General features: G+C 37.9%; 1 protein-coding gene across 1 annotated transcript; it reads left to right on the top strand.

Annotated features, from left to right (window-relative positions):
• The first annotated feature begins 13,946 nt into the window (after positions 1 to 13,946).
• On the top strand, positions 13,947 to 16,601 carry LOC127453527 (snaclec stejaggregin-B subunit beta-1-like). The gene is made up of 2 exons (XM_051719993.1): positions 13,947 to 14,712; positions 16,559 to 16,601. Exon 1 carries the CDS (start codon positions 13,947 to 13,949, stop codon positions 14,685 to 14,687), a length of 741 nt encoding a protein of 246 aa, XP_051575953.1. The 3' UTR covers positions 14,688 to 14,712; positions 16,559 to 16,601.
• The last annotated feature ends 9,776 nt before the right edge of the window (positions 16,602 to 26,377 follow it).

The raw sequence follows: 26,377 nt of genomic DNA on the forward strand, positions 1-26,377 counted from the left end.
GGACTGCAAAGCATCATGAAGACAGTTGCACCCTCTCATCGTCTCTAGTGAGCAGAGTGATAAAACAACAGTGCTGGTTACATCATATCTGATTTTTCTGCAATGTATTCTTGAATATTTTTCTCTAGCACTGAACACGCTTCATTTATGCCCTGTCCCACTCTGCACGCGTTGCCTCTTGTCCACGCATGTGAGTAAACATGAGGCGCGTGTTTCCAGAGTGCCTTTAGACCATAATGTTTTTTCCTTTCTAAATTTTGTTTTATTAATCAGCAAGTTACAAGCCTTTAATAATAAACAAATAGATTTCTGTTCTAATTTTGTGAAATTATTCAGATGTCATTATTTCTGACAAGGATGAAAGACAAAACAATTACTAGTTGTAAGCCTAGTCTTCCTCACTTTAATGAAAATATAAAAATTCAGACTTTTACATTTTCAAAATGTTCTCTCTGGAGATACCCCTGAACCCCCATACAGTATCATTCCTCAGTCACAAGGGCTTCTATGCCCCCATACTTGGGTATCTGAATGTAAAAAATATATACAGGTGCATCTCAATAAATTAGAATGTCATGGAAAAGTTCATTTATTTCAGTAATTCAACTCAAATTGTGAAACTCGTGTATTAAATAAATTCAATGCACACAGACTGAAGTAGTTTAAGTCTTTGGTTCTTTTAATTGTGATGATTTTGGCTCACATTTAACAAAAACCCACCAATTCACTATCTCAAAAAATTAGAATACATCATAAGACCAATAAAAAAAAAACATTTTTAGTGAATTGTTGGCCTTCTGGAAAGTATGTTAATTTACTGTATATGTACTCAATACTTGGTAGGGGCTCCTTTTGCTTTAATTACTGCCTCAATTCGGCGTGGCATGGAGGTGATCAGTTTGTGGCACTGCTGAGGTGGTATGGAAGCCCAGGTTTCTTTGACAGTGGCCTTCAGCTCATCTGCATTTTTTGGTCTCTTGTTTCTCATTTTCCTCTTGACAATACCCCATAGATTCTCTATGGGGTTCAGGTCTGGTGAGTTTGCTGGCCAGTCAAGCACACCAACACCATGGTCATTTAACCAACTTTTGGTGCTTTTGGCAGTGTGGGCAGGTGCCAAATCCTGCTGGAAAATGAAATCAGCATCTTTAAAAAGCTGGTCAGCAGAAGGAAGCATGAAGTGCTCCAAAATTTCTTGGTAAATGGGTGCAGTGACTTTGGTTTTCAAAAAACACAATGGACCAACACCAGCAGATGACATTGCACCCCAAATCATCACAGACTGTGGAAACTTAACACTGGACTTCAAGCAACTTGGGCTATGAGCTTCTCCACCCTTCCTCCAGACTCTAGGACCTTGGTTTCCAAATGAAATACAAAACTTGCTCTCATCTGAAAAGAGGACTTTGGACCACTGGGCAACAGTCCAGTTCTTCTTCTCCTTAGCCCAGGTAAGACGCCTTTGACGTTGTCTGTGGTTCAGGAGTGGCTTAACAAGAGGAATACGACAACTGTAGCCAAATTCCTTGACATGTCTGTGTGTGGTGGCTCTTGATGCCTTGACCCCAGCCTCAGTCCATTCCTTGTGAAGTTCACCCAAATTCTTGAATCGATTTTGCTTGACAATCATAATGCTGCGGTTCTCTTGGTTGGTTGTGCATCTTTTTCTTCCACAACTCAACTTTCTGTTAACATGCTTGGATACAGCACTCTGTGAACAGCCAGCTTCTTTGGCAATGAATGTTTGTGGCTTACCCTCCTTGTGAAGGGTGTCAATGATTGTCTTCTGGACAACTGTCAGATCAGCAGTCTTCCCCATGATTGTGTAGCCTAGTGAACCAAACTGAGAGACCATTTTGAAGGCTCAGGAAACCTTTGCAGGTGTTTTGAGTTGATTAGCTGATTGGCATGTCACCATATTCTAATTTTTTGAGATAGTGAATTGGTGGGTTTTTGTTAAATGTGAGCCAAAATCATCACAATTAAAAGAACCAAAGACTTAAACTACTTCAGTCTGTGTGCATTGAATTTATTTAATACATGAGTTTCACAATTTGAGTTGAATTACTGAAATAAATGAACTTTTCCACGACATTCTAATTTATTGAGATGCACCTGTATATACTGTCATTATGATTCAAAATGAACAGATAATCTTTTAACATTCATATCCAACTGCACTCGATTGATAAACTCTATAAAATATTGTCATATTTTAATAAAAGATCCCTCAGACACCACTGCTTTGACTGTCTCTGGGCCCCCAACGCAGTTTTGTATAGACTATTTTGACTGTTTAGGATTTTGTTTTCTCCTCTTCTTCTGCCAAATTGGAAATTCAAAAAAATGTGCAATGTATAGATGTGAATGAATATTGTGATAAATATTGATATCAAATGATATGAAAAAGAATATTGTGATAATATTTTTTGCCATATTGCCCAGCCCTACTACCATCTCACAGGACCTGAAGTGGGAGACCTACACTGACTCCACTGTGAAAAAGGCCCAGCAGAGTTTGTACTTTCTTCACCAGCTGAGGAAGTTCAACCTGCCAAAGGCACTGCTGATACAGTTCTACTCAGCAGTCATGGAGTCTGATCTCTGCACTTCAATAACTGTCTGGTTTGGTTCAGCTATGAAATCGGACATCAGAATAATACAAAGGACAGTTCGGACTACTGAGCGGATTATTGGTTGCCCCTTGCTCTCCCTTCAAGAACTGTACACTTCCAGAGTGAGGAAAAGGGCTGGAAAAATCACCCTGGACACCACTCACCCAGGCCACTACCTTTTTGAACTGTTGCCTTGTGGCAGGTGCTACAGAGCACTGAGCACCAGAACCATCAGGCACAGGAACAGTCTTTTCCCTCAGGCTATCCATCTCATGAACAGTTAAAACTGCCCCATTGAGTTATAATTATGTGCAATACACAGCTTAGTTTATTTATATTTATAAATAGGCTCTTTTTATTTATGGCTCTTCTGCCATACATTCCCTCACATCTGTATATCACAGATTTGTATTTGTACATACGTATATATATATATATATATATATATATATATATATATATATATATATATATATATATTTGTCTTATTATGTATTTCTATATCTACTTATATTTTCTATTCACTTTTTATTTTTATTCTATTTATTTATTATTATCTTTGTCTTGTTGTTGTATTGTTTGTGCACAGGAAGCTTCTGTCACCAAGACAAATTCCTTGTATGTGCATACTTTTGCATACCTGGCAAAAAAAAGCTTATTCTGATTTCTGATTCTGACATGTGCTGGTTAGAATGTGAGAGCATATGTTGGGCAAGAGAGCTCCAAGTTTTGTTCATCGGTTGATAATTCTTTAGGTAAATATCATATTTTACACAAAATGCTGATAAATTGCATTAAATATGTGCTCAGAAGAGTTGAATGTTAAAACTGAGTGTTTGTTCTGGATCATTTTTGAAGGCTGCATATAGATTGCATGTGTGGAGTTTGACCACGTTTGTGCACATGTGCAAGAACTGGGTATGTAAATTTAGTATTAATCATATATTATTTAATGATTTATAGCCCAGAGTGTTTTCCAAATAAGTATAATATTTGTTATATGTGAAAATATGAGAATTCTATTGTTTTAAACTGTTATACATGTCCTTGAAGCCTGGTTAGAAATGCATAAAATGCATTGCATGAGTATTTAAGCATGTGTTAAATGCATAAAATACTGTGAGTGTTTAAGCATGTGTTAAATGCATAAAATGCTGTGAATGATATAAGCATGTATTAAGTATGTGTTGAAGTTATGATTAAGCTAATGCCCTGTTTGTATTTTCTTTTGACATTAGCCTCTACCTTATTTCATTGTACCATATTTCTTTCTACTGAATTTCATTGTGCTGAAATTTACTGAATCATTTTTCTCTCATTTGGGACATTGTTCTTTTTGAGTCACATTTACAAATTGTCAGAAAACTGCTGAATTGTAATCCAATTTTTCATTTTTCAAATAAGTACAAAAACTCAAAGCGCCTGATTACGCTAAGTTCTGTTCGATGAGACACCTATTAAGTGACTGTCTACAAGAGAAAATAGAAGTATTATACAGACATTCAGCAATATCCTTTGACTACAGGAAAAGAAAAAAGAAAAATTACGGACTGATTAAGAGACTTTTTGTTTTGCCCACAAGTTAACTTTTTGACTGAGTTGAACTGAGATAATTTGAACTTTTCAAAATGTCACAATTTGATGAAGATAGTACAGTATTACAAAACACTGATGATGAACATGGTGCAGGTAGTAGTATGCATGATGTTCAGGGACAGATTCAAGAACTCAACAAAAAGCATGACAAGATCATGGCAGCTTTTGCCAATTTGAGTAGAGAGCCAACCAGGTCTTATGTATATGTGCCAAGAGAGCATTACATTCAACCATTTAGTGGTCATTTCATAAAAGATGGGAGACATGTTGATGAGTTCAGTGACGAAGGTGACAGGGTACTACATGCTTGAAATCAGACCACTGAGGACACTGTATGACCTGGCACTCTCCCTCCTAAAGGGTGCAGCCTTAGAAGAGGTCAGATTACGGATGGAGAATGAACCAAAGCGACCATGTGACCTCTTTGTGTACTTGAGAGAAGCTTTTCGAGAAAAGCACAGTGTGTCTCAGTTATTGCAAACATATAGCCATAAACAAATAGAAGGCGAGGATGCTCATACTTACTCTCATGCTTTGTCTCAAATTTTGAGTTCTATCCTGAAACAATCATCAAATGCAATATCAAATGTGAATTTGGCAATCCGAGATTAATTCATTGAGGGGATTAGGGACACAGGCCTTAGAAGGGAGCTTCGTAAACTTGTGAGAGACAAGCCACAGTCAATACCTATTGAAGTGTGAGATGAAGCCCTTATGTGGTCTTTAGAATATCCTAAATCTCATGTAACAAAATTAGTCAGCAACAGAAGTGTTGTGTCTGAGACAGCAGAAGCTCAGTGCGCTGCTGTTGGTCTATCTGAGAAAAACCCTGCCACTCTTGAAGAAGTTTTAAAAATTGTAGCAGAACAAGAAAAAGCTATAGGAGAGCTAACACAAGCTGTCGAGAAACTCACTTTGCAGTGCACCAAGTCTAGGGGTGGAAAAATGCATCGTGATGCATCGAACTTTTAAAGGAATGTTGATGTATCGATTACGAAATGTAAGAATCATTATTATCATTATCATTATATACTAATACCCAATGTGTCCGTTTCATATTACACTAACTATCTTGCAGCAGACACGGAGCAGAGCACGCAAAATTAAAGGGCAAGAAAGCACACTTTGAAATTTTTATACATCCGAGTTCACCCCCTGAACCTACATAGGATGGGAGGGATGGATGGGATGGATAGATGGATGGATGGATACTGCCAAGTTTGGCTTTCCTTGTCATTATTCAAAACTGTTTGCATGGTAATTTGTTGTTGCCTTCCACCCAGATTATGATATATTATGTTAATATTGCTTTTGTATCTCCACAAAATGTGTCATTTCTCTGTAAAACAGTTTAACCATAAATGTGACTGGTGGGCAGACATGGCTGTGAAGAGTTAGCGAATTATAGCAAATGCTACAAATAGAGAGCTATTGCAGACTGTTCTGAAGGGAACTAACCAGTTGATTACAGTCACCCTGTGAATGGTCAATGAAATGCGGCAGTCGTGAAAAGATCAAACAATTTTATCTTTCGCAGCAAGTGCCACAAACAGTCCTGCATGACAATGTGATTGAATTCTCGTAAACGGGCTTGACAAGCGGAGTCTTCTCTGTTTAGATGTCTCTTTCCCTTTCCCAAAATGAATAGGGAACTCAAGGTTACCACATTTCCTGTGTTACATGGATCATATCTGCCTGCACATGACATCATCTGTAATTACTGTTTTTAGATTTCAGATTTCACGATACTTCACAATGCATCGAATTTATTAGGTAGAAAATTTTAATCTAATCGAATCGTTGTCAGAGCGAATTGCCAAACCCTAACTAAGTCAGAACCTGTGGCTCATTGTAAACCCAAGATGCATCCAAGGATTACAGATGATGGCCAGCCAATATATTTCCGGTGTAGTGGTGTAGGACACATAGCTAAGAGGTGTGTAAAGGAAAAACAAACAGACTGTCACAGAGAATGCTAAATCATCAGTGCAGCAGGGAAATATACACCCTCGCTTGCTGTGAGCCAGGCAGTGCAAGGGCAGTCCACAGGCTCGATGCTTGACTTGACTGACTACTCCAGCGTGTTGTGGGAAAATATCCTGTCGCTAATCTAAAGATTAGTGGAGTATTGGCCTCTTATTTACTTGATACAGGAAGCCAAGTCAGTACAATTTCTGAGAGTTTCTTCAGAGAACACCTGTCTGGGGAGGAAGAAGATGTGCTGTCCACAGCAGGTTGGCTGAAGATTACAGCTGCCAGTGGTTTAGACATACCTTACCTTGGTTATCTTGAGTTGGAGGTTGAAACCATGGGTATTACCGTACCAGAGTGTTTTTTTCTAGTTGTTGGAGACTCACAAAACTCTTCTGCTGTACCAGCCATCATTGGCATATCATAACAGATGTAGACAACTGGTTCATGCAGAGTTTGATACTACCCTAGGTGGAGAGTTTCAGTCTGACTGGAGGGAGGCATTTCAGCATATGCAGAGTGCCAGCAGTCTAGAGAAGCGAAGCATAGACAGAGTGGCTGGAAAAGACATGGTACACATACTTGCTTCATCAATTACAATGGTAATGGTCAAGGGAACAAAAAATTCCAAAAACCTCCAAAAAGTTTCTCAACAAGCTAAACATTGGTGGTACTCCTGAACACCAGGCAGCCCTGAGTGATTTCTTGATGAAGTACTATGATGTTTTTGCTCTCGAGGATGAAGACCTCGGTTTTACAGACAAAGTGCAACATGAGATTCACGTGGTGGATGATGTCACCGGTACAGCCTTATAGGCGTATCTCACCTACTCAGTATAGGGAAGTCAGAAAACAAATCACCAAACTCCTTAAGAAAGGAGTGATCCAAGAACACACAAGTGCTTATGCTTCACCAATCGTGCTAGTTAGGAAAACTGATGGCAGTCTCAGGCTTTGTGTCAATTACAGGCAGCTGAACACAAAGACCAAACAAGACACATTTCCTCTGTCTAGGATAGATGAAATCTTTGATGCACTACAAGGAGCAAAGTTTTTTCTTCCACTGATTTAGTAAGTGGATATCATCAGGTTGCTGTCCACGAGTGAGACAGGCATAAGATTGCATTTACGACTCCATTTGGGATCTTTGAGTATTCTCAGATGCCCTTTGGGATTTGCAATGGACCTTCAACGTTTCAACGTCTTATGCAGGTTCTGTGGTTGATCAAATTTTTCAGATCATGCTAGTGTACCTTGACGACATACTGGTGTACTTGCCCACTTTCCCTGAGCACTTACAGAGACTGGAAGTAGTCTTTAACAGACTAAAAGAAACAGGTCTCAAAGTTAAACTGAAAAGTGTTATTTCTTGCAGCAAGAAGTAACTTTCTTAGGTCTTCAGATCTCAGCTCGAGATACTGGTACTGATCCAGGTAAATGGAATGGAAAATTCCCAGTACAGTTAAGGAATTACGCTTGTTCTTAGGGTTCTGTGGTTACTACCGAAGGTTCATTGATGGTTTTTCTAGAATTGCCGCCCCCCCCCTCCATGATTTAGTGAACCTGCGCAACAAAGAGAGAGTTTAGTGCTTTGTGGTCATCAGAATGTCAATCACTATTTGAGCTGCTTAAGGAGAAGCTTACTTCTACTCCTGTATTAGGGTATGCAGATTTCAATCTTCCTTTCACATTGGAGACTGATGCGAGCTGTGAAGTCCTGGGTGCTGTCTTATACCAGCAGCAGGGTGAGTGTAGGAGATTCATAGCTTATGCCAGTAGGAGACTTAGTAAAACAGAAAGGAATGACAGAAATTACAGTAGCATTAAGCTTGAGCTACTGGCCCTCAAGTGGGCTATCTTTGAAAAATTCTGTGGTTACTTGCTGGGTTCCAAGTTTGTGGTCATCACATATAACAATACTCTGTGCCATCTAAAGACAGCCAAGCTCGGTGCAACTGAGCAAAAATGGATCATTCAATTAGCAGTCTTTGATTTTGAAGTGAAATACCACCAAGGATGGCATAATGTAGCTGCTGATGCCCTCTCTTGACAGCCATTAGCAGGGGAGCCTGCCACTACTGAGGATGCTGAATATGATGACTGCATTGCCATCTGCAATATAATAAACAAAGGATCAGCCTTAGAGCCTAACTTAGTGATGGCTGGTGAAAAGTGCTGTAGAGTTAGACAGATTTGTGCTTTAGGGTGTGGAGTAGAGGAAAGCAGTAACCCTCATGGATGAACGCCTACACTGCCAGGTTATACAACAGCTGAACTGAAAGATTTTCAAATGAAAGATCCCACTCTCAGTTCTTTCAGAACCTTTTGGGAACGTAAACAAAAGCCCACCACTCATGAGAGATCTGGTCTATCAAAGTCTATACTGTCACTGATAAAGCTGTGGAAGAGTGTTAGAGAGCTGGATGGCTTGCTTTATCACATTGTGAATGACCAACATCGTGGTCAATGTCAACAGCTGCTCTTACCCTCATGTCTTAAAGAAGAGGTCCTTGAAAGTGTCCATGACTGTATGGGACATCAGGGCATTGAGCGTACGCTAAAACTGTTGAGGCAATGATGCTTCTGGCTTGGCATGTATAATGATGTGTAGTAGTGGATCAGAAAGTGTCAAAGGTGCATCTTAACCAAGATGCCACAGCTAAGGATACATTCTCCATTTCTGGCTTCAAGGCCCCTTGAAGTAGTGGCAGTAGATTTTACTGTGCTTGAACCTGCCTCTGATGGCTGTGAGAATGTGTTAATTGTGACTGATGTTTTCACAAAGTTCACAAAGGCATTTCCAACCAAGGATCTGAGGGCTGATACCACTGCCAATATCCTTCTGAAAGAGTGGTTCATGAAATATGGTGTGCCTGAACGACTGCATTCTGATCAGGGCAGAAATTTTGAAAGCCACGTGATTGCTGAGCTGTGTAAAATGTATGGTTTAAAGAAATCCCGCACCACACACTATCGGCCTCAGGGTAACGCTCAGTGCGAGTGCTTTAACAGAACGCTCCATGATCTTTTACGCATACTTCCCCCTGAAAAGAAAAGGCATTGGACAGAACACCTTCCTGAGTTGGTTTATGCTTATAATGTAACACCACATGCAACCACTAGATATTCACCACAATGCTTGCTGTTTGGAGTCGACCCAGATCTTCCAGTAGATGCACTGCTAGGTCAAGAGCAAACTGTGGACAGAAAACATGATTGGTTAGTGATTCATTAAGACAGATTGAGAGAAGCTCATGAAAAAGCCAGGGAATATGCTGAACACAAGGTTGCTGAGAGACTTGCCCTTTTGAATGACCAGTGTTGGGGAGTAACTAACTATAAGTAGTGACGCAACTAACTTAATTACATTTTTCAGTAGCGTGACAGTAGCTCAGCTACTTTTAAAACAGTGTAGCTTTTCGAGTGGCGAGCTACTTTTTCCCTCAAGTAGCAGTATAGCGTGACCAAATGCTACATCATGTTGATCAGATTATAACTAATTGCCTTCTTAATTGCGTAGAATCCAAACTTCTACCGGCAAAACGTCTGATGATCTGGTAGTGACGCAGTGTAGTTCTGGCTACTGCTCAGAATCAGGCAGCATCTTCTTCTTTTGTAGGCAGATCACAAACTAAAATAGTGCATTACCGCCATCTACTGTTAAATCAGACACTTTACAGCTCACTTGGATAAGAAGAGGCTGTCTGATGGTTACGAAGAGTGATCAACCACAGTAAATCTGAGAATGATGAAAGAACACCGAGAATGTTTCAGACACTTCATTTTTACTTTTTTAAATAAACTAATATAAGTTATTATATTGAGAGATTATCTGTACGTTATTGGGAGCAGCGAGATAAATAATTCCTATAATGCAACTATTTAATAATACATTTTCTCTATTTCTTAGCATTTAATTAACTATTATTTTCATGTAAAATAAATAAAATGTCTAGTAAAATCAATTATTTCTTATGCCATGTATTATTATGCTACTATCTATTACAGGATGACCATACGTCATTTCTTTCCCAGACATGTCGTCTTTTTTGGACCTGAAAAAAGCATCCGGCCAGGATTTCAAAATTGCCTCGAAACAAGCCTAGTCTCTATTCATATATTATCCATACCAAATATTATGTGATAAGCACAAAATGTCAGGCCAAGGACAGTTTGTCATAAAAATGTTTTCTTTAGGGAAAGATGCTACTCCTGGGCAGGAGGACTGAAAAGTGTTAATGTTTCTATTCATTAAATGTATTAAATACATTAAATTTATTGAATACATTTAAATACATTTATTGTATTTAATTAAAACATTTATTAATTAATAAATGTTAAGTGTAAATTGTGTTATTATTATTATTAGTTTGATAGTAACATTGCAAAATATTTGTTTTGCCTAATTAAGTAGCTTCAATGTAGCTAGAAACTTTTTGAAAGTAGCTTGTAGTGTAGCTAGCTACTTTTTCAAAAGGGTAGCTTGACTGTAGCTTAACTACTTTAAATCATGAGTAGCATGTAAGTAGTTATAACCTATACTATGTGTCAAAATGTCAAATTGATTGATTTACAGGGGTGTAAAGTAACGAATTACAAATACTCACATTACTGTAATTAACTACTTTTTCCCATTAATTGTACTTTAAGTAGTTTAAAAATGGTATACTTTTACTTGAGTACATTTGAAGTGCTGTAACTGTACTTTTAATGCGCTATTTTCCCACAGTCTGTATTTGCTACTTCCCTGTGCTGATTTCATTTTTATCTATCAACATGATTGTTTAGAGAGAGTCTCCTGACTCCCATCCAATCAAATCACACCTAAAAAAAAACTTGAACGGCAGTTGTTGATCTGGCGCCAACAGTTATGGATGCCTCAAACACATTTTCAGCACCTGAACATCACGGCTGCACCTGAAAGGGATTTTCACAGTAAAAAAGGCCAATTGCTTGACTGTGTCATGTGAGTTTAACTTGCTCAAGCCAGATATCAGCATTAATCCTGCCTCTAATTTTAAGAAACATATCGAGGTAAATTTTATATTTCTGCTTACTAGATTCTGTGTGTCTATAATGTAGCCTGTAAATTAGCTATCTATCACTGAGATTATTGGGTTGATGTGAGAGATTAAGGCAATGTTATCAATAGGGCTGGGCGATAAAACAATCTTGATGTTTATCTGAAAAAAAAGAGAGATGTCCACGATATCGATGATAAACTTTTGAGTAATTTTCTATACTTAGCCTGTATTCTACATCTAGACCAGTGGTGTTCATTACATCAATCGCAATAGCAAGACAACCACTGGTTGGTTGATCTAGATAAAATATAAAAGATTGACTTTTTATTTCCTGACGTCTGTAGCTGCGTGCTGTTTGATTGACAGGCGGCTAATGTTTGAGCGCTAATGCAGGTACGCGCTTAAACAATGCAACTGAATGTACTCCATTTTTTGACGGTCCAAAATGCATATTTAGGGTGCATCAAAATAATCCACATGACTCCAGTCGACAAATAAAGTTCTTCTGAACCCAAACGATTGATTATTTTTACAAACAGAACAATACTTATACTTTTTAATTACAAATGTTCACTTCCGTTCATCTCTGTGACGCGCGCTCATAAGAGGGATGACGTAAGCTCGTTGGTAAGGCCATGCATCACGTGTAGGAGGCAGGAAGCACACCATTGTTTACAAGAGAAGGAGCACTGTGCAAAAGTTTAATTGTATTTGCTGTAGATTTGAATTTGTATAAGTGTATTGTTCAAAATGGTCATTTGGTGTGTGTATCCTGGATGCTTCAACCTTCAGAAACCCTAAAGAAAAAGCACGCTGGGAAAAATATTAACTTTTCATCGATTGCATATACATGATCATGAGCGATTGAAGCTCTGGCTTATCGCACTGAACCTGGATATCAGTACACCCCTACATTCCCTCAAATATTGAAGGGTGTGCAGTGAACATTTTACCCCTGAGGATTTCAGATCATCGAAAGAAACAAAGGGTCAATATCTGAATTCATCGGTTGTGCCCGTGCTGTTTTTCCAGCGAACTCAGGTTTGTGTGAAAACTTTGTCATTGTCACGCCTCCCTCGGGCTCTGCACCTCCCTCAGCACTCCGCTCCTCATCACCTGATTTCTAATTCACCGCACCTGCACTCAATTCACTCGCTCATCAATGCCTGCATAAATAACTCACCTTCACGCCACTTCACTGTCAAGTCTCACACAAAGGACTCGCAGTGTTTATTTAACTGTCTGTATTTGCTCTTGATCTTCGTCGATATCTGTTTAGTGCTTACCCTGTTGTTTTGCCTGTTACCTCTTCTTTAGATGTGAAGCTTCTCTTCTGTGATATCACCTGTACCATTGATCTCACTGTGTAAATCCTGTGAATCTCAGTAAATGCTCACGCACTTGGTTTCACTAACTACAACTTGTGTGGCTTGAATTCCTGACAGTCAAATAGCCTATATATTTCTGCTAAAGAAAAGGTACAAGTAGATAATGCTACGGCATTGCTCCAAAATAAAGGATAGTTATTTACTGCAGTAATGTTTTTTTATTATTATTTGGAAGTTATTTTTTATTTTATTTTATATTGTTTTGAAATAGTTTTGGACTGTTTTGGTTTGTGAACGGCACTTGGTCTGTGGTCTGTGCAAGTTTCTCTTGTAAACATTGATGCGCTTCCTGCCTCCTCCTCCACGTGATGCGTGACCTTACCAACGAGCTTACGTCATCCCTCTTATGAGCGTGCGTCACAGAGATGTATGGAAGCGAACATTTGTAGTTAAAAAGTATATAAGTATTGTTTTGTTTGTAAAAATAATCAATCGTTTGGGTTCAGAAGAACTTTATTTGTCGACTGGAGTCGTGTGGATTATTTTGATGCACCCTAAATATGCATTTTGGACCATCAAAAAATGGAGTACATTCACTTGCATTGTTTAAAGGAGGAGGCCTGAAATGAAATCTTAAAAATCTTAAATTCTGTTTTGATGAAGAAAGAAACTCAGATATATCTTGGATGTATCAGCATCAGTAAATTATCAGCAAATTTTTATTTTTGGGTGAACTATTCCTTTAAGGCTTTTCATTTAAGATCTGGTGAAGTGCTCTTCTGTTTCAGATCTCAATCCATGTTATAAGCGAACCAAACTGTTGCACATCTACAGTACATATGAGATGAAGTTTGTGTGGAGGGCTTACTTATATACATTGCCTATATCTCACAGATATTGGTATGATAAGTAATGCTCATGTAAGACAACTATTTCTAATCGTTACATTAGGCAATATGCTCTGCGCATTTCTACAATGCCCATATCTTCCAGTGAAGAATGTCTTATCAGAAATGGAGATTATGGTGATTTTAAGAGTAAACTAACTATTTTAACACACACAGTGTTTGCCTCCAAGGCATTTCCAAACCATGTACTGTACCATTTTTTTGTTGTTGTTTATTTATTTATTTATTTTAATTTTTTTGGGTCATCTGATTTGCCTACAAATAAGCCTGTAGGCCACAACAATTTGTTAATGTAATGCCTGAGGAGACTAATACTTTTAAGGTCACTGTCAATGTCAGAGACTTGCTGTTTTTATTGGTCAGTTTGTGTCAGAAATTTGTGAAAAGGTGTGGTAACAAGTCAGTGCTATTATCAAATGCATGTTTAATACCATTCCCATCTTCTTTTCTGGCATTACTGATGAGCTTACAGAAAGGCTGCATTGGGAGATCACATATTTCAGAATGAAGACTACAGGCACTGTGCTCCTGTTTTTGAGTTTCTTTGGACTGAACTCCAGTGTCTACAGATTTCACTATTTTGTGAATCAGGCTATGAACTGGCATGATGCACAGAAGTACTGCAGAGAGCACTATGATGATCTGTCCACTGTCAACAGTCAAGATCTAGAACCACTCTCTAATTATTACTATTATATTTGGCTTGGACTTCAGACAGATGTCAACCTAAAAACGTGGAATTGGTCTGAAGGTGGGAAGGCAACAATTAATGGATGGGGATATGGAGAACACAGCATTTACTATAAAAGATGTGGTTTTCTTTATATGTCTCATTTATATGATAGTGATTGTTCTTGGACAATACCCTTTTATTGTATGGAGGTCTATGAGCTGATCCTGGTGCAGCAGGAAAAAACATGGGAAGAGGCTCTGGACTACTGCAGACAGCACTACATTGATCTGGCCATTATAAACATTGAGATGATTATGGCAGAGGCAAGGAATACGATCACAGCAGCCCAGACAGAAGATGTTTGGACCGGCCTGCGCTTTTTAGCTGGTCATTGGTTCTGGGTAAATGGAGATGATGTTGACTATACGTCCTGGTCTGCGGAGGGAGAGCTCCAGTGTCCTGCTATGAGTCAGCGGTGTGGAGTTTTAAATAGAAATGAGAAGGTTTGGAAGCCCAGAGACTGTGATCGGAGGCTCAACTTTCTCTGTGTCAGGAGGGCATCATTTAATTAAGTAACTGTTAAATGAATCTTACTAGGTTAGCAGAAATGCTTTGCTATTTATTAACTTCTGAACATGATGATGTAATCAGAATTCAACTGTTAGTTATAATTATTGGTTTCATCTTTGCTAATTTGTTTCACTCTCTGTCTCTGCTCAGCTTGTGGGTTAAAAACATTAGTTTTTGGCAGTCTGGTGATTAGTTCTCTTACAGTACTCTGTGATTGCCATATTAAGGATCGTAGGCTACATTGTCCTATATTTTGTATAATATTTCACTTTCTATATCACTCAGCTTGCCTTATTAGCAACGTTGATCCTGCTTTGGCACCTTAAAGGGTTAGTTCACCCAAAAATGAAAATTCTTTCATCATTTACTTACCGTCATGCCATTCCAGATGTGTATGAATTTCTTTCCTCTGCAGAACACAAATTAAGATTTTTAGGAGAATATCTCTGCTCTGTAGGTCCATACAATGCAAGTGAATGGTGGCCTGCCTTTTCACATTAGAGCATCTCCCTCTATTCAAATGTTTAAAACGAGCTTAAAAACCCACCTCTATAGCTTATGACAAATTGAGGTTGTATTTTTTTTCCCCTTTCTTTTTGAATTAAAAGTACATTTATTTTTTTGTGTTTGTTTATATATTTTATGTTTTTCTAATTGTGCAGCACTTTGGGTTAACTTCCATTGCTTTTAAATGTGCTATATAAATAAGACTCCAGTGATTAAATCCATGTCTTCTGAAGCAATATGATAGGTGTGGGTGAGAAACAGATCAATATTTAAGTCCTTTTTTTTAATTTATTTTTTTTACTATCAATCACCTTTGACCAGCCCCAACCAGTAGGTGGCTGAATGTGAAAGTGAAAGTCATTTCCACACCAGAATGTAAAAGTGAAAGTGTAGATTTACAGATAAAACAATACATTAAATATTGGTCCTTTCTCACCCACACCCATCATATCACTTCAGAAGACATGGATTTAACCACTGGAGACTTATGGATTACTTTCATACTGTCTTTTGGGCATTTAAAGATCTGGTCACCATTCACTTGTATATTATGGATCTACAGAGCTGAAATATTCTTTTTAAAATCTTTGTGTTTGTGTGTGTGTGTGTGTGTGTGTGTGTGTGTGTGTTCAGCAGAAGAAAGAAATTCACACACATCTGGGATGGCATGATGGTGAGTAAATGATGAGAGCATTTTCATTTTTGGGTGAACTATCTCATTAAGGAAATATTTTCATTGGTCTAGCAAAGATAAATAAAATAGCTGGCCATATTGTGTCTTTATTAAATTATTCATTCATTTAGTTGTGATATTTCTCAGTAATTTATGCCTGTTATTTTACTGTGGTTGTTCCTTCACACAGAAATGAAAATGTGGATGGAACATGTAAATTTGATGTTTACCGCTCTGAAGGAAAATGTTCCTTTTTTTTTTGTTGTTTTTTTTGTTTACACCTCACATCTCTGATGCAAATCAGAATTTGTTTTGTTACTAAAATATTTTGTAATGTAAACAATCACCTGATTTGCATCTCAAGCAGGGCTGGCCCATGTAGGCCTAGAACCAGTGTAAAAGTATTTTTATTTTTATACAACCACTGCAAACATTACAAACATACTTTCTGTTTAAAAAGAGTGAGCCATAAAAAAGTATGAGCACATACTATCTGTATACATTTTTAGCAGAACAGATGTAATGTAAACAAACAACAACTGGGGCAGAACTATGTGCATAACTAAATAATAAATAAACTGTAACAGTTTTGGTACTTGAGTACCCTACAATATACAATAGTATGAATTCATTACACTGAATACTTCCTATGTATTGATTTACTGTTTTCTTTTTTCCTTGTGCTGTTACCAGGCCTGGACTGGGACTAAAATTCTGCCCTGGAGAAATCCAGCCCATCTGGCCCATGCGTTTCCCTGTGAACACACATATTATTTTTGTCACATAGAAATGCACATTTGACAATAAAGCATTGCTTTTGAGTTGGGATGCAAAAAGAAATTTACTGATATTATCTATAATATAATCTGTAAAAAGATTAACACCTAATTTATGTAGGGCTATGTTCAAACATTCTGACAGTAGTGATATTGATCTTTCATCAGGCTCTTAATTATTGAATTAAATTTTTTCCTTTAGTCATTAGAAATTAACGTATTAACAGAGCTGAAAAAGTCATAGATTATTCCTTAATTCATGGGGCTTCAAGCTTTTTCGCTCTTTTGTTAAATTCCCCATATTGCACTTATAAAAATGTACTATAGTTCTTGAATAGTATCCAAAGTTTAACTGTGGTATTAGTTAGATTATGGTAATTACAGGTAAACAATGCTTCACATTAGATGTAATTATGGTTTCTAAAATAAATCAATAAAAAATAAAGTATGGAATTTGTAGTGAAAAACAATATCCTAAACACATGCAGAAACTAAAGCTGCACGGTTTAATCAGGTCATGATTTTTCGTCACACTTTTGGAGTATTTGGCTTCTGGTGTTTTCCATGCGCAGCAGTAAATGACAGCGCTTGATTGTTTCACCGATTGGCCCACTACTCGACCAACCAGCCCACTGGGAAAATTCCCTGTGCTCCTGATGGTCAGTCCATCCCTGGCTGTCATTGCTGTATTTTTGTCTTTTTCAGTTATCAGCATGTAGTAATTATTCAGAGATCATCTTTTACTCAATAGGCTAATGTTTCTTTTTTGCTGTAGTTGTTAGCTTGTTTGTTTTGTTTTTGTTGTTGTTGTATTATGGTTTGTGTGTTCAGTGTTAAGGTCTATAATTTTGGCAGTCTCCATCATATGGAGATTGCACTGGAATTTATGATTTGGTCTCGTGGGGCCCACCCATCACGTCAGGGCTCTAGATGATCACTTTGTCTGCAGGATGGGTTGATCCTACTCTTCAAGTTGTTTCTAAAAAAGGGCATCACTCTTTTAATACTCTGATGCAAATGTACAATATTACAATATATTTTGATAAATACTGTATATACAGTATACTGTAAATTACAAATTGCTAAATAAAATAGATTAATTAAATTAGATCACAAAGATTACCATCAGAATATTATTTATAATTGTACTAGGGAATTTACTCTGAACATTTATACAAAGTTCATTATCTTCTGATTAAGAACTTTGTAACAAATGGTGATGGTATCATGAGGATTTAAGAGTAAACAAACTCATTTTACAGACTTTTTTTTCCCATTCAACACCTTTCCAAGCTATTTTCCATGACACAGTCTATTTTTCCTATATTTGTTTGGAGGTATACCTTTCAGTCATCTGCTTTGCCTCAAATTGACCTGTTGTCCACATCTGAAGAAAACATTTGTTAATGTAATGTTGGAGGAGCCTAACACTGTCAGACTATTTTTATTGGTCAGTTCAAGTCAGAAATTTGAGAAAAGGTGTCTTTTTTTTATCATCAAATACATATGGAATATCATTCCCCTCTTCAGTTCAGGAATTACTGCTGAACTTACAGAAAAGCTGCATTGGGAGATCACCTATATCAAAATGAAGACTACAGTCACTTTGCTCCTTCTTTTGAGTCGTTTTGGACTCAACACCAGTCTCTTTAGAAAACATTTTTATGTGAAAGAGTATAAGAACTGGCACGATTCTCAGATGTACTGCAGAGCACACTATAAGGATCTGTCCACCGTCAGCAGACAAGATCTACAAGAATTCTCCAATAATTCAGAAATCATATGATTATTACTGTATTGGACTTCAGAGAGATGCTATCACCCCCAAAAACTGGAAGTGGTCTGCAGGCGACGTGGCAACTATTGACGAATGGTATACCAGAGAACCAAATAATGTCAATGAAAAATGTGTTTCTGTACATTAAAACTTTGCTAAAATGTATGATAATCTTTGCACTCAGTCTATACCATTTTATTGTATGAAGGACTTTAATGTGAACCTGGTGCAGCAGAATAAGACATGGGAAGAGGCTCTGGACTACTGCAGACAACAATACACTGATCATGGCAGTTTATCCTCAAATGTGATAATGGAAGAGATAATGATTCTTAAAGGTGCAGTATGTAAGATTCAGAAACCCTTGATATTAATGACACCTGTGGCCATTATGTGAACTGCAGCCAGCTACCTGTTGCTCGTGCTCACGCTCATGCACACACTCCATAGGGGCGCGAGCGAGCGAGCATCGACCGATACAACGACGTAACGTTCAAGAGACTGAACGTGATTCACCGGCATCATGCAGACAGATGAGGTAGCATAATTAAAATTACACAGTTATGATTGTTTTACTACAGACTTTGAGACTGTATATTATATTTGACTCTCCAGTGCTGGAACAGGGCTAAAACAAAGTGTGGATATAGGTCTGACTATGTGAGACTGTAGTTTGAAGTAATCACTTTTCTTTGCATGATACATTGACTGCTTTTATACAATAGCCTATGTCGGCGTTAGATAGCTAGCCAGCTTTATCAATAGCTGTTAGCTAAATTTGGTTGATGATGACAGTAGCTGTTTATAAAAGAGAGTGTACATTATAAATATGTTGACACAATTCAGTATTGATGTGATTCCATCACAACTGACACTTTGATATATCGATGCGCTATTGTTTTATAATAACAGAATGTATATATTTTCTGTATAACCAAGTTATGTTACACTAATGAATGGGTCTTTTTGCATTATCTTGAACATTGTCTAGCATTCATTTAATGTGTTATTGTAGTTTAGCTAAAATTGCACAGATTAATCCTTATGGCACTATATTTCACATGCTTTGCAGTTATGTAAGCTTACCTGTCCAATAAGAAGAATGCCAGTTCAGGGTCGGTTTTGATCCCCAAAACCGAACAAAGGTCCCTCCAGGAAACAAATGCCCAGCCGATGTTCACTCTAGTTTTCACTTGACCATGATCACGTTCCTGCTTAGCCAGACAGGATTCAGTAGATAAATGTTTTTTTTTTGGCTTACTCAGAGTTTGTATATGAGTCGGTGTTGTGCTGGGAGCCGGACGTTTGCTGGATTCCATTTCTAAGATAACGTTACCTAGTGTTGCTGTTTGTTGTCACTGTTGAATAGCGGAAGAGAAGCGATTACTGAGGCAAGGCTCTCGGGAGTGCGCATAAATGTCACATCCTTTGGATTTTCCCGGCAAAAGCGACCTGCTCCCTTCGCATGAAAATCAGTCTACAGGCTTTAATAGGCAACCTAGGAAGTCCGGGAAGGGCTTATTTTTTAAGCTGCGTTACAAGCCGTTCACACATTGGCAAAAAAAAAAAAAAAAGTGAATATTACGTGAAAATTGTTACATATTGCACCTTTAACCAGTAACAGTGTTCATGTATACATTTATTGCTTTAATTATTTGATATTATGCTGTATTGTTTCATAGCAATCTGCTTAATTTTGATGTATGTTGTTAAATTTTTCTGTGTTATAGAAACCACAAATACTACTCATCAAGCTACACAAGGCTCATCGAATCACTCACTGCATATTGTGCCTAAACCCGAGTCTTATAAGACAGCAAACTGAGTACTGTGAGTGGCAACAAAAATAAATGGGTTATTCCCAGCCTTTGAAGACTGTCTTCTGAATTATCTCTAACGGGATACCCTGTAATGGGCAGAGTTTATCAACCAGCAACATCACAATAGTGGAAAGCTACCAGTAGCCATCCAATAGCCATCCAATTCTACAAGTTTGCTCCACAGATAAAACTGCACACACACGATTGGTTTACTCTGAAACTCCTCCAGACTGATGAGGAGTAACAGAAGGAAAGTTCTCTCCATTACCTGTAATTAGAAAATTGTGTCATAAGTTTGAATACAGTATAAATCCATTTCCCCATTTTTTTTGATCCCATTATATTAGGTTTATACAATGGCATTTAGTTCCATGTTTAAATTTTTTTTTAAATATCTACGATTTCGAGAAAAATGTCAGCATTATGAGAATAAAGTTGAAATGTTTTGAGAATAATCTCATATTATGCCTTTTACGAGAATAAGTCATAAAGTTTCAAGAATGGAGTCATAGCAATATGAGATTAAAATCATAAAATTGAGAATAATGTCAAAATTACGAGAATAAAGTCATAGCATTATAAGAATAAAATAGTTGATTGCGTGAATAAAGTAGACATATTTCAAGGAAAGAAAATGTCAGTGTCAGTTTTATTTATAGAGCACAGTTGACCAATGTGCTGTACATAACATTGTAAAAATAACATACAACATAATACAAAGAAATATATCACAAAGTATAGCATGCAACAAGAAAACATCATTGATTAAAAGCTATAGGAAACAGATAACTTTAAGCTTTGATTTAAAAACATGTACAGTTTTTGCAGTTCTAATACAAACAGGCAGACTATTCCAAAGCTTAGGAGAAGCTACAGTAAACACACAGTCTCCTCTTGATTTCAGTCTAGACCTAGGTACTGATAGTAACATCTGGTTTGCAGATCTTAAAGACCTCCTGGGGTGATGCCCAGATAAGAGTTCAGAAAGATAAAATGGTGCTAAGCCATTTAAGGATTTACTATATACCAGTAAGAGGACTTTAAAATCAATTCTATGGTGGACTGGCAGCCAGGGTAGTGAGACTAAAAATGGGGTGATGTGTTCACATTTTCTTACACCAGTCAGAAGCCTAGCAGCTGCATTTTGTACTGTTTGCAACCGAGAAAGAGATGATTGACTGATTTCTGTATATAGTGAATTACAGTAGTCAAGCCTTGATGTAATAAGTGCATGAATTGCCTTTTCAAAATTCTTAAAAGAAAGAAACAACTTTAATTTGGCCAATGATCTTAGATGAAAGAAACTAGATTTAACAACATAGTTGACATGTTCGTCAAACTTGAGCTCACCCTGTAAAAAAACACCCCCAATTTTTTTACACAAGATTTAACATACGGGGCTAGAGAGCTGAAATTTAACTTAGATGTTTCTAGAGCTTCCCCAGGCCCAAACAATATAATCTCAGTCATGCTTTCGTTTAAATTTAAGAAGTTAAGAGACATCCATGCCTTCAAGTCGGCAAGACAGGCAAAGAGGCAGTCTACACAGTTTTTTGAATGTTTCATGGGCAAGTCAATTTGGTTATCATCTGCATAACAGTGATAGGAGATATATTTCTTAAAGATTGAACCTAATGGAAGCATCACCACACATAAGAGGAGCTGAGCCTGAGGAAAATACTGCAATATTGACAGAAAAACTTCTATTTTTAAAATAAGATTTAAACCAATTTAAAGCATTTCCTTGTATGCCAACGCATTTCTCTAAATGAGAAATGAGAATAGTATGGTCAACTTTATCAAAGGCAGCACTCAAATCTAAAAGCACAAGTACTGCGGAGCAACCAGTGTCAATAGTTAGCAGAACATCATTTAGGACTTTAACAAGAGCTGTCTCCGTAGAGTGGTATTTTCTAAAGCCTGACTGAAAAACTTTAAATATCTTGTTTTCTTCCAAACAAAACTATGCAATTGCTGGAAAACTACTTTCTCTAAAAAAAATTATATAAAAGGGAGCTTAGAAACAGGTCTAAAATTTGATAAGACTGTAGTATCTAGGTTTGGCTTTTTAATGAGGGGTTGAACTGAAGCATGTTTCAGAAAATCAGGTACAGTTCCCAATCCAAGACACTTATTGATAATATTTAACAGGCTAGGCCCAGCCACTTCAAACACCTGTTTAAAAAGACATGGAGGGATCACATCAAGAAAGGAGCCAATAGGCTTCAACTTACTTATAGTTTCTTGTAAAGTTGGATATGAAATGGTTTCGAATTTGTTAAAAACCGCAGTGCTAATAGAGGGGACAGAAGGATCATAAGTACACGGGATGATGTTCTGTCTAATGTCCCTTATCTTATCAACAAAGAAATTAAGAACACTTTTACATATATCTGACGATTCAGCAGTAACAATATTGACAAAGGGGTTCACAACAGCATTTACAGTATTATAAAGAGATTTTGGATTGTGGCAGTTCTTTTCAATGAGGTCAGAGAAAAATTTAGACTTTGCTGATCTCTCTGCTCTCTGATATTTAGATGTGTGTCCCTTAGCATCTCTTAGGATACCTGGAGTTTGTCTTTCTTCCATTTTCTTTCAGCCCTTCTGCAGGCCTGTCTAAGCCCCCTGGTGGTGTCGTTTAACCAGGGTTCAGAAGAAGGTCTATAATATTTTGCCTTTAGTGGAGCAATTTCATCCAAGATGTTTGTGCAGGCAGAGTTTAGCCATCTGAGGTGTTCCTCGGCACTCAGGTCATGAGAAGAAAGATCAGCAGAGACCTCCTTAAATGCTGTGGAAAAATCCTTACTCATGGAGGATGTAAGTATGCGAGACCGCATAACTTTAGTAGGGTTATCAGTATGGCATATAAATGGAATAGTAAACAATATAGGCTTATGGTCAGAGATGGCATAATCACATAATTCGATGTCATCAATAGGTAGGCCAAACGATATAACAAGATCGAGTGTATAACCCTGTATGTGAGTGGGGCCGTTTACCATGTCAAAAGAGTCTAGAAGGCTAATAAATTCCTTGGCCATTGAGTTTGACGGACAACACACATGGATGTTAATATCTCCAATGATAAGCAGTCTATCAAACTTTGGAGTGATACCCCCTAGAAAATCTGCAAACAAATTTATAAATGACCACTCATTTGTGGTGTTTTGGGTGCCGACATATCACAGCAAATCGCCAAAGGAGAGTCAATCTCTAGTTCCAACAATTGAAGTTCGAAGCTACTGTATTCATCCCATATTAGGGTCCTACATTTAAAATTTTCTTTAAAAATTGAAGCCAACCCTCCTCCCTGACCTGACAAATGAGGAGCGTTAAAAACTTTACAGTCAGGAGGTAAAAGTTCTGAGTAATGGCTTAAACCCCCGTCGTAAGCCACATTTCAGTGATACACAGAAAATCCAAATCACGCAAAGCAAAAAAGTAATTTAGTATAAAAGTCTTATTTACCGGGGAGGTCACGTGACAGCATGCGAGAAGCAGACGTGCGAGCGACTGGCTCTGCGCATTTTGCTAGTTTAATTATTTTCATGTTTAATTCGGCAAGATTTGATACACCCAGTTACATATTTGCTCTTTGAGGTAAACATGGCAAAGAAGTCAAAATCCTCAGACTCTGGAGTCATTAAAAGACACTTACGTGCTCTAGCTGAAACCTCTGGCAGGCCTGCGGACCGGGGACTCAATTTGGATGGCACGTCGGAAGAAGAAATTCAGCGTCAACTATCCAACATCTCGGTGATGCTGACGAAGGTTGTTGCTGACTTTGAGGATCTCGCTGTAATACGTCGATCGATTACGGCGATGGAAACAAAATTCTCTGAGTTGGTCACAAGAGTGGCAGAAGTTGAGAGACGGATCGATTATCTGGAATCATCGGAAAGGGAATTATCCGCTAATCTGCCCGCGTCAAAAACAGATTTGTAATCCATTTTGGAAAAATTGGAAGATCTCGAAAATTGGAATCGAAGGAACAATATACGAATTGTTGGAATTCCTGAGCATGAAGTGGGCAGAGATATGGTGAAATTCCTGGACGAGCTCTTCCTGAGTCTGCTCGACATAACAGGCCATAAGCTGGAAATCGAGCGAGCTCACAGAGTCCAGGCTCGCAGATCTGCTGAGGGAGACAGGCCCAGATCAATTCTGGCCAAATTTCTGAGATTATCCGATAAAGATCTTGTGTTACGCGAGGCGAGGAGCAAAGGAAATCTTTCTTGGAAGAATCACAATATTTTCTTGTTCCCGGACTTTGCGAATTCGACAAGAGAGAAATGCGATCTGTTCAAGGAATGTAAGAAACTCTTACATCAACGGAAGATCGCTTTTGCACTGATGTTTCCGGACAGACTGAGATTAGAAATGAAAGATGGTCGCAGGGTATTTATGCGTCCAAAGCAAGCACTGTCTTTTATAAAAACAATGGGTGAGTAAGCCATTTGGGGTTTTTCCATGTAGCTCCAGAGTGGATTAACTCGCTGTACTTACTCTGGCTGTCCGAGGAAGCTGGGCGCCATTTTTTATTCTTTTTGCGCTGGCTCCGTCTAGCGGATGGAGTTTGTGTTGTGGAATGAAGAAACTTTTGCATGGACGGAAGATCGCTTTTACACTGAAGTTCCCGGCCAGATTGAGAATGGATACTAAGAACGACTGCAAAATATCTTCATGCTTACACAAGGATGTCCTTTATAAAGTTGACGAACTGAGTAAGTCATGGCGTATTTTTTTATGCAACCTCCGAGTGAATTTGACTCGCTCAATACACACTTGACCATTCGAGAAACCGGGTCGCCTGTTCTGTTTTTTGTTTTTTTGTGCTGGTTCCGCCTAGCAGCTGGAGCTTGTTTTGTTGAATAACACTCCTTCGGGACAGTTGTGGTTGAATCTGTTCGTTCTTTGTTGGCTGGAGTTTGTTTTTGTGGAATATTTTTAAGGGACATTAGAATGATTACGTCAACTGCCGAACTCATAACAGCCGGCTCACTGAACACTTGTCTGTCTGTCCGAGGAAACTGAATGGCTTTATATCAGCTGGAATTTGTTTTGTGGAGGAACACACCTTCGAATCAGTTTTGTGACTGAATCTGTATGTTCTTTGTGTTTATTCTGCCTATTGGCTGGGGTCTGTTTTACAAATTATTTTCAGTTTTTTGTGCAGAAGCACTGGACTTGAGCAATCCGATGGCAAAGTTGTCATTGGGGTTCTCGTAGGCAGGCATGGACCTTTTAAGTTTAGAGGGATTGATGCCGGTTGGCGCTGTCGTGTGCGGGGTTAATGCGCACGTTTTTCTTTTTTCTGTTTGTTTGGTTTGGGGGTTTCGGGGTTTGATTGTTGCAATAATTTTGGAATGTGGTCTGTATAATCTTGTTTTTGACACACGATTAATTTTTTCTATTATACCAATATGTCAAATGTTAATATGAGTGGATTGTCTCTCTCCACATGGAATGTAAATGGGTTGGGGCACCCCATAAAAAGAAGGAAAGTTATTTCTTTTCTTAAGCATAAGAAATATGATATAGTGTTTCTTCAAGAAACGCATCTTTCCCAGCAGAAAGCTGAAAAATTTGGGAAGATATGGGGTGGAAATGTTTTCTTTAGTGCTGGCTCAAGTAAGATTAGGGGAGTCATTGTACTGATAAATAAACATATACAATTCAAATGTCTCAAACAGATTAAAGATCAATTAGGAAGAGTCATTATTGTTTTAGCAGAAATTCAGGGGCAATGTCTTATTTTGGCTAATATTTACGCACCTAACGCTGATGATCAGGGCATTTTTATAGATCGTGAAGGGATGTTGCAAGCCACTGGCACCCCTCATGATATAATATTGGGAGGAGACTTTAATCTTTTGATTGACTCAGTCCTTGATTATAGTGAAGCAAAAGTGTGTAAGCCCCCTAGAGCAACATTGACGCTTCACAGATGTGTATAAATCTTGGTCTTGCAGATATTTGGTGACTTTTGAACCCATCTGGTAGAGACTATACATTTTTTCATCAGTCCATAAGATTTATTCCAGAATAGATTTTTATTTAAGTCCCTCATTTCATCTGTTGTTGATTGCTCATTTGGAAAGCACGTGAACTCGTGGAGTTGGAAGGGAATATTAAA

Source organism: Myxocyprinus asiaticus, chromosome 1 (genome assembly GCF_019703515.2).
Source record: "Myxocyprinus asiaticus isolate MX2 ecotype Aquarium Trade chromosome 1, UBuf_Myxa_2, whole genome shotgun sequence".
In the NCBI taxonomy this organism is placed as follows: Eukaryota; Metazoa; Chordata; class Actinopteri; order Cypriniformes; family Catostomidae; genus Myxocyprinus; species Myxocyprinus asiaticus.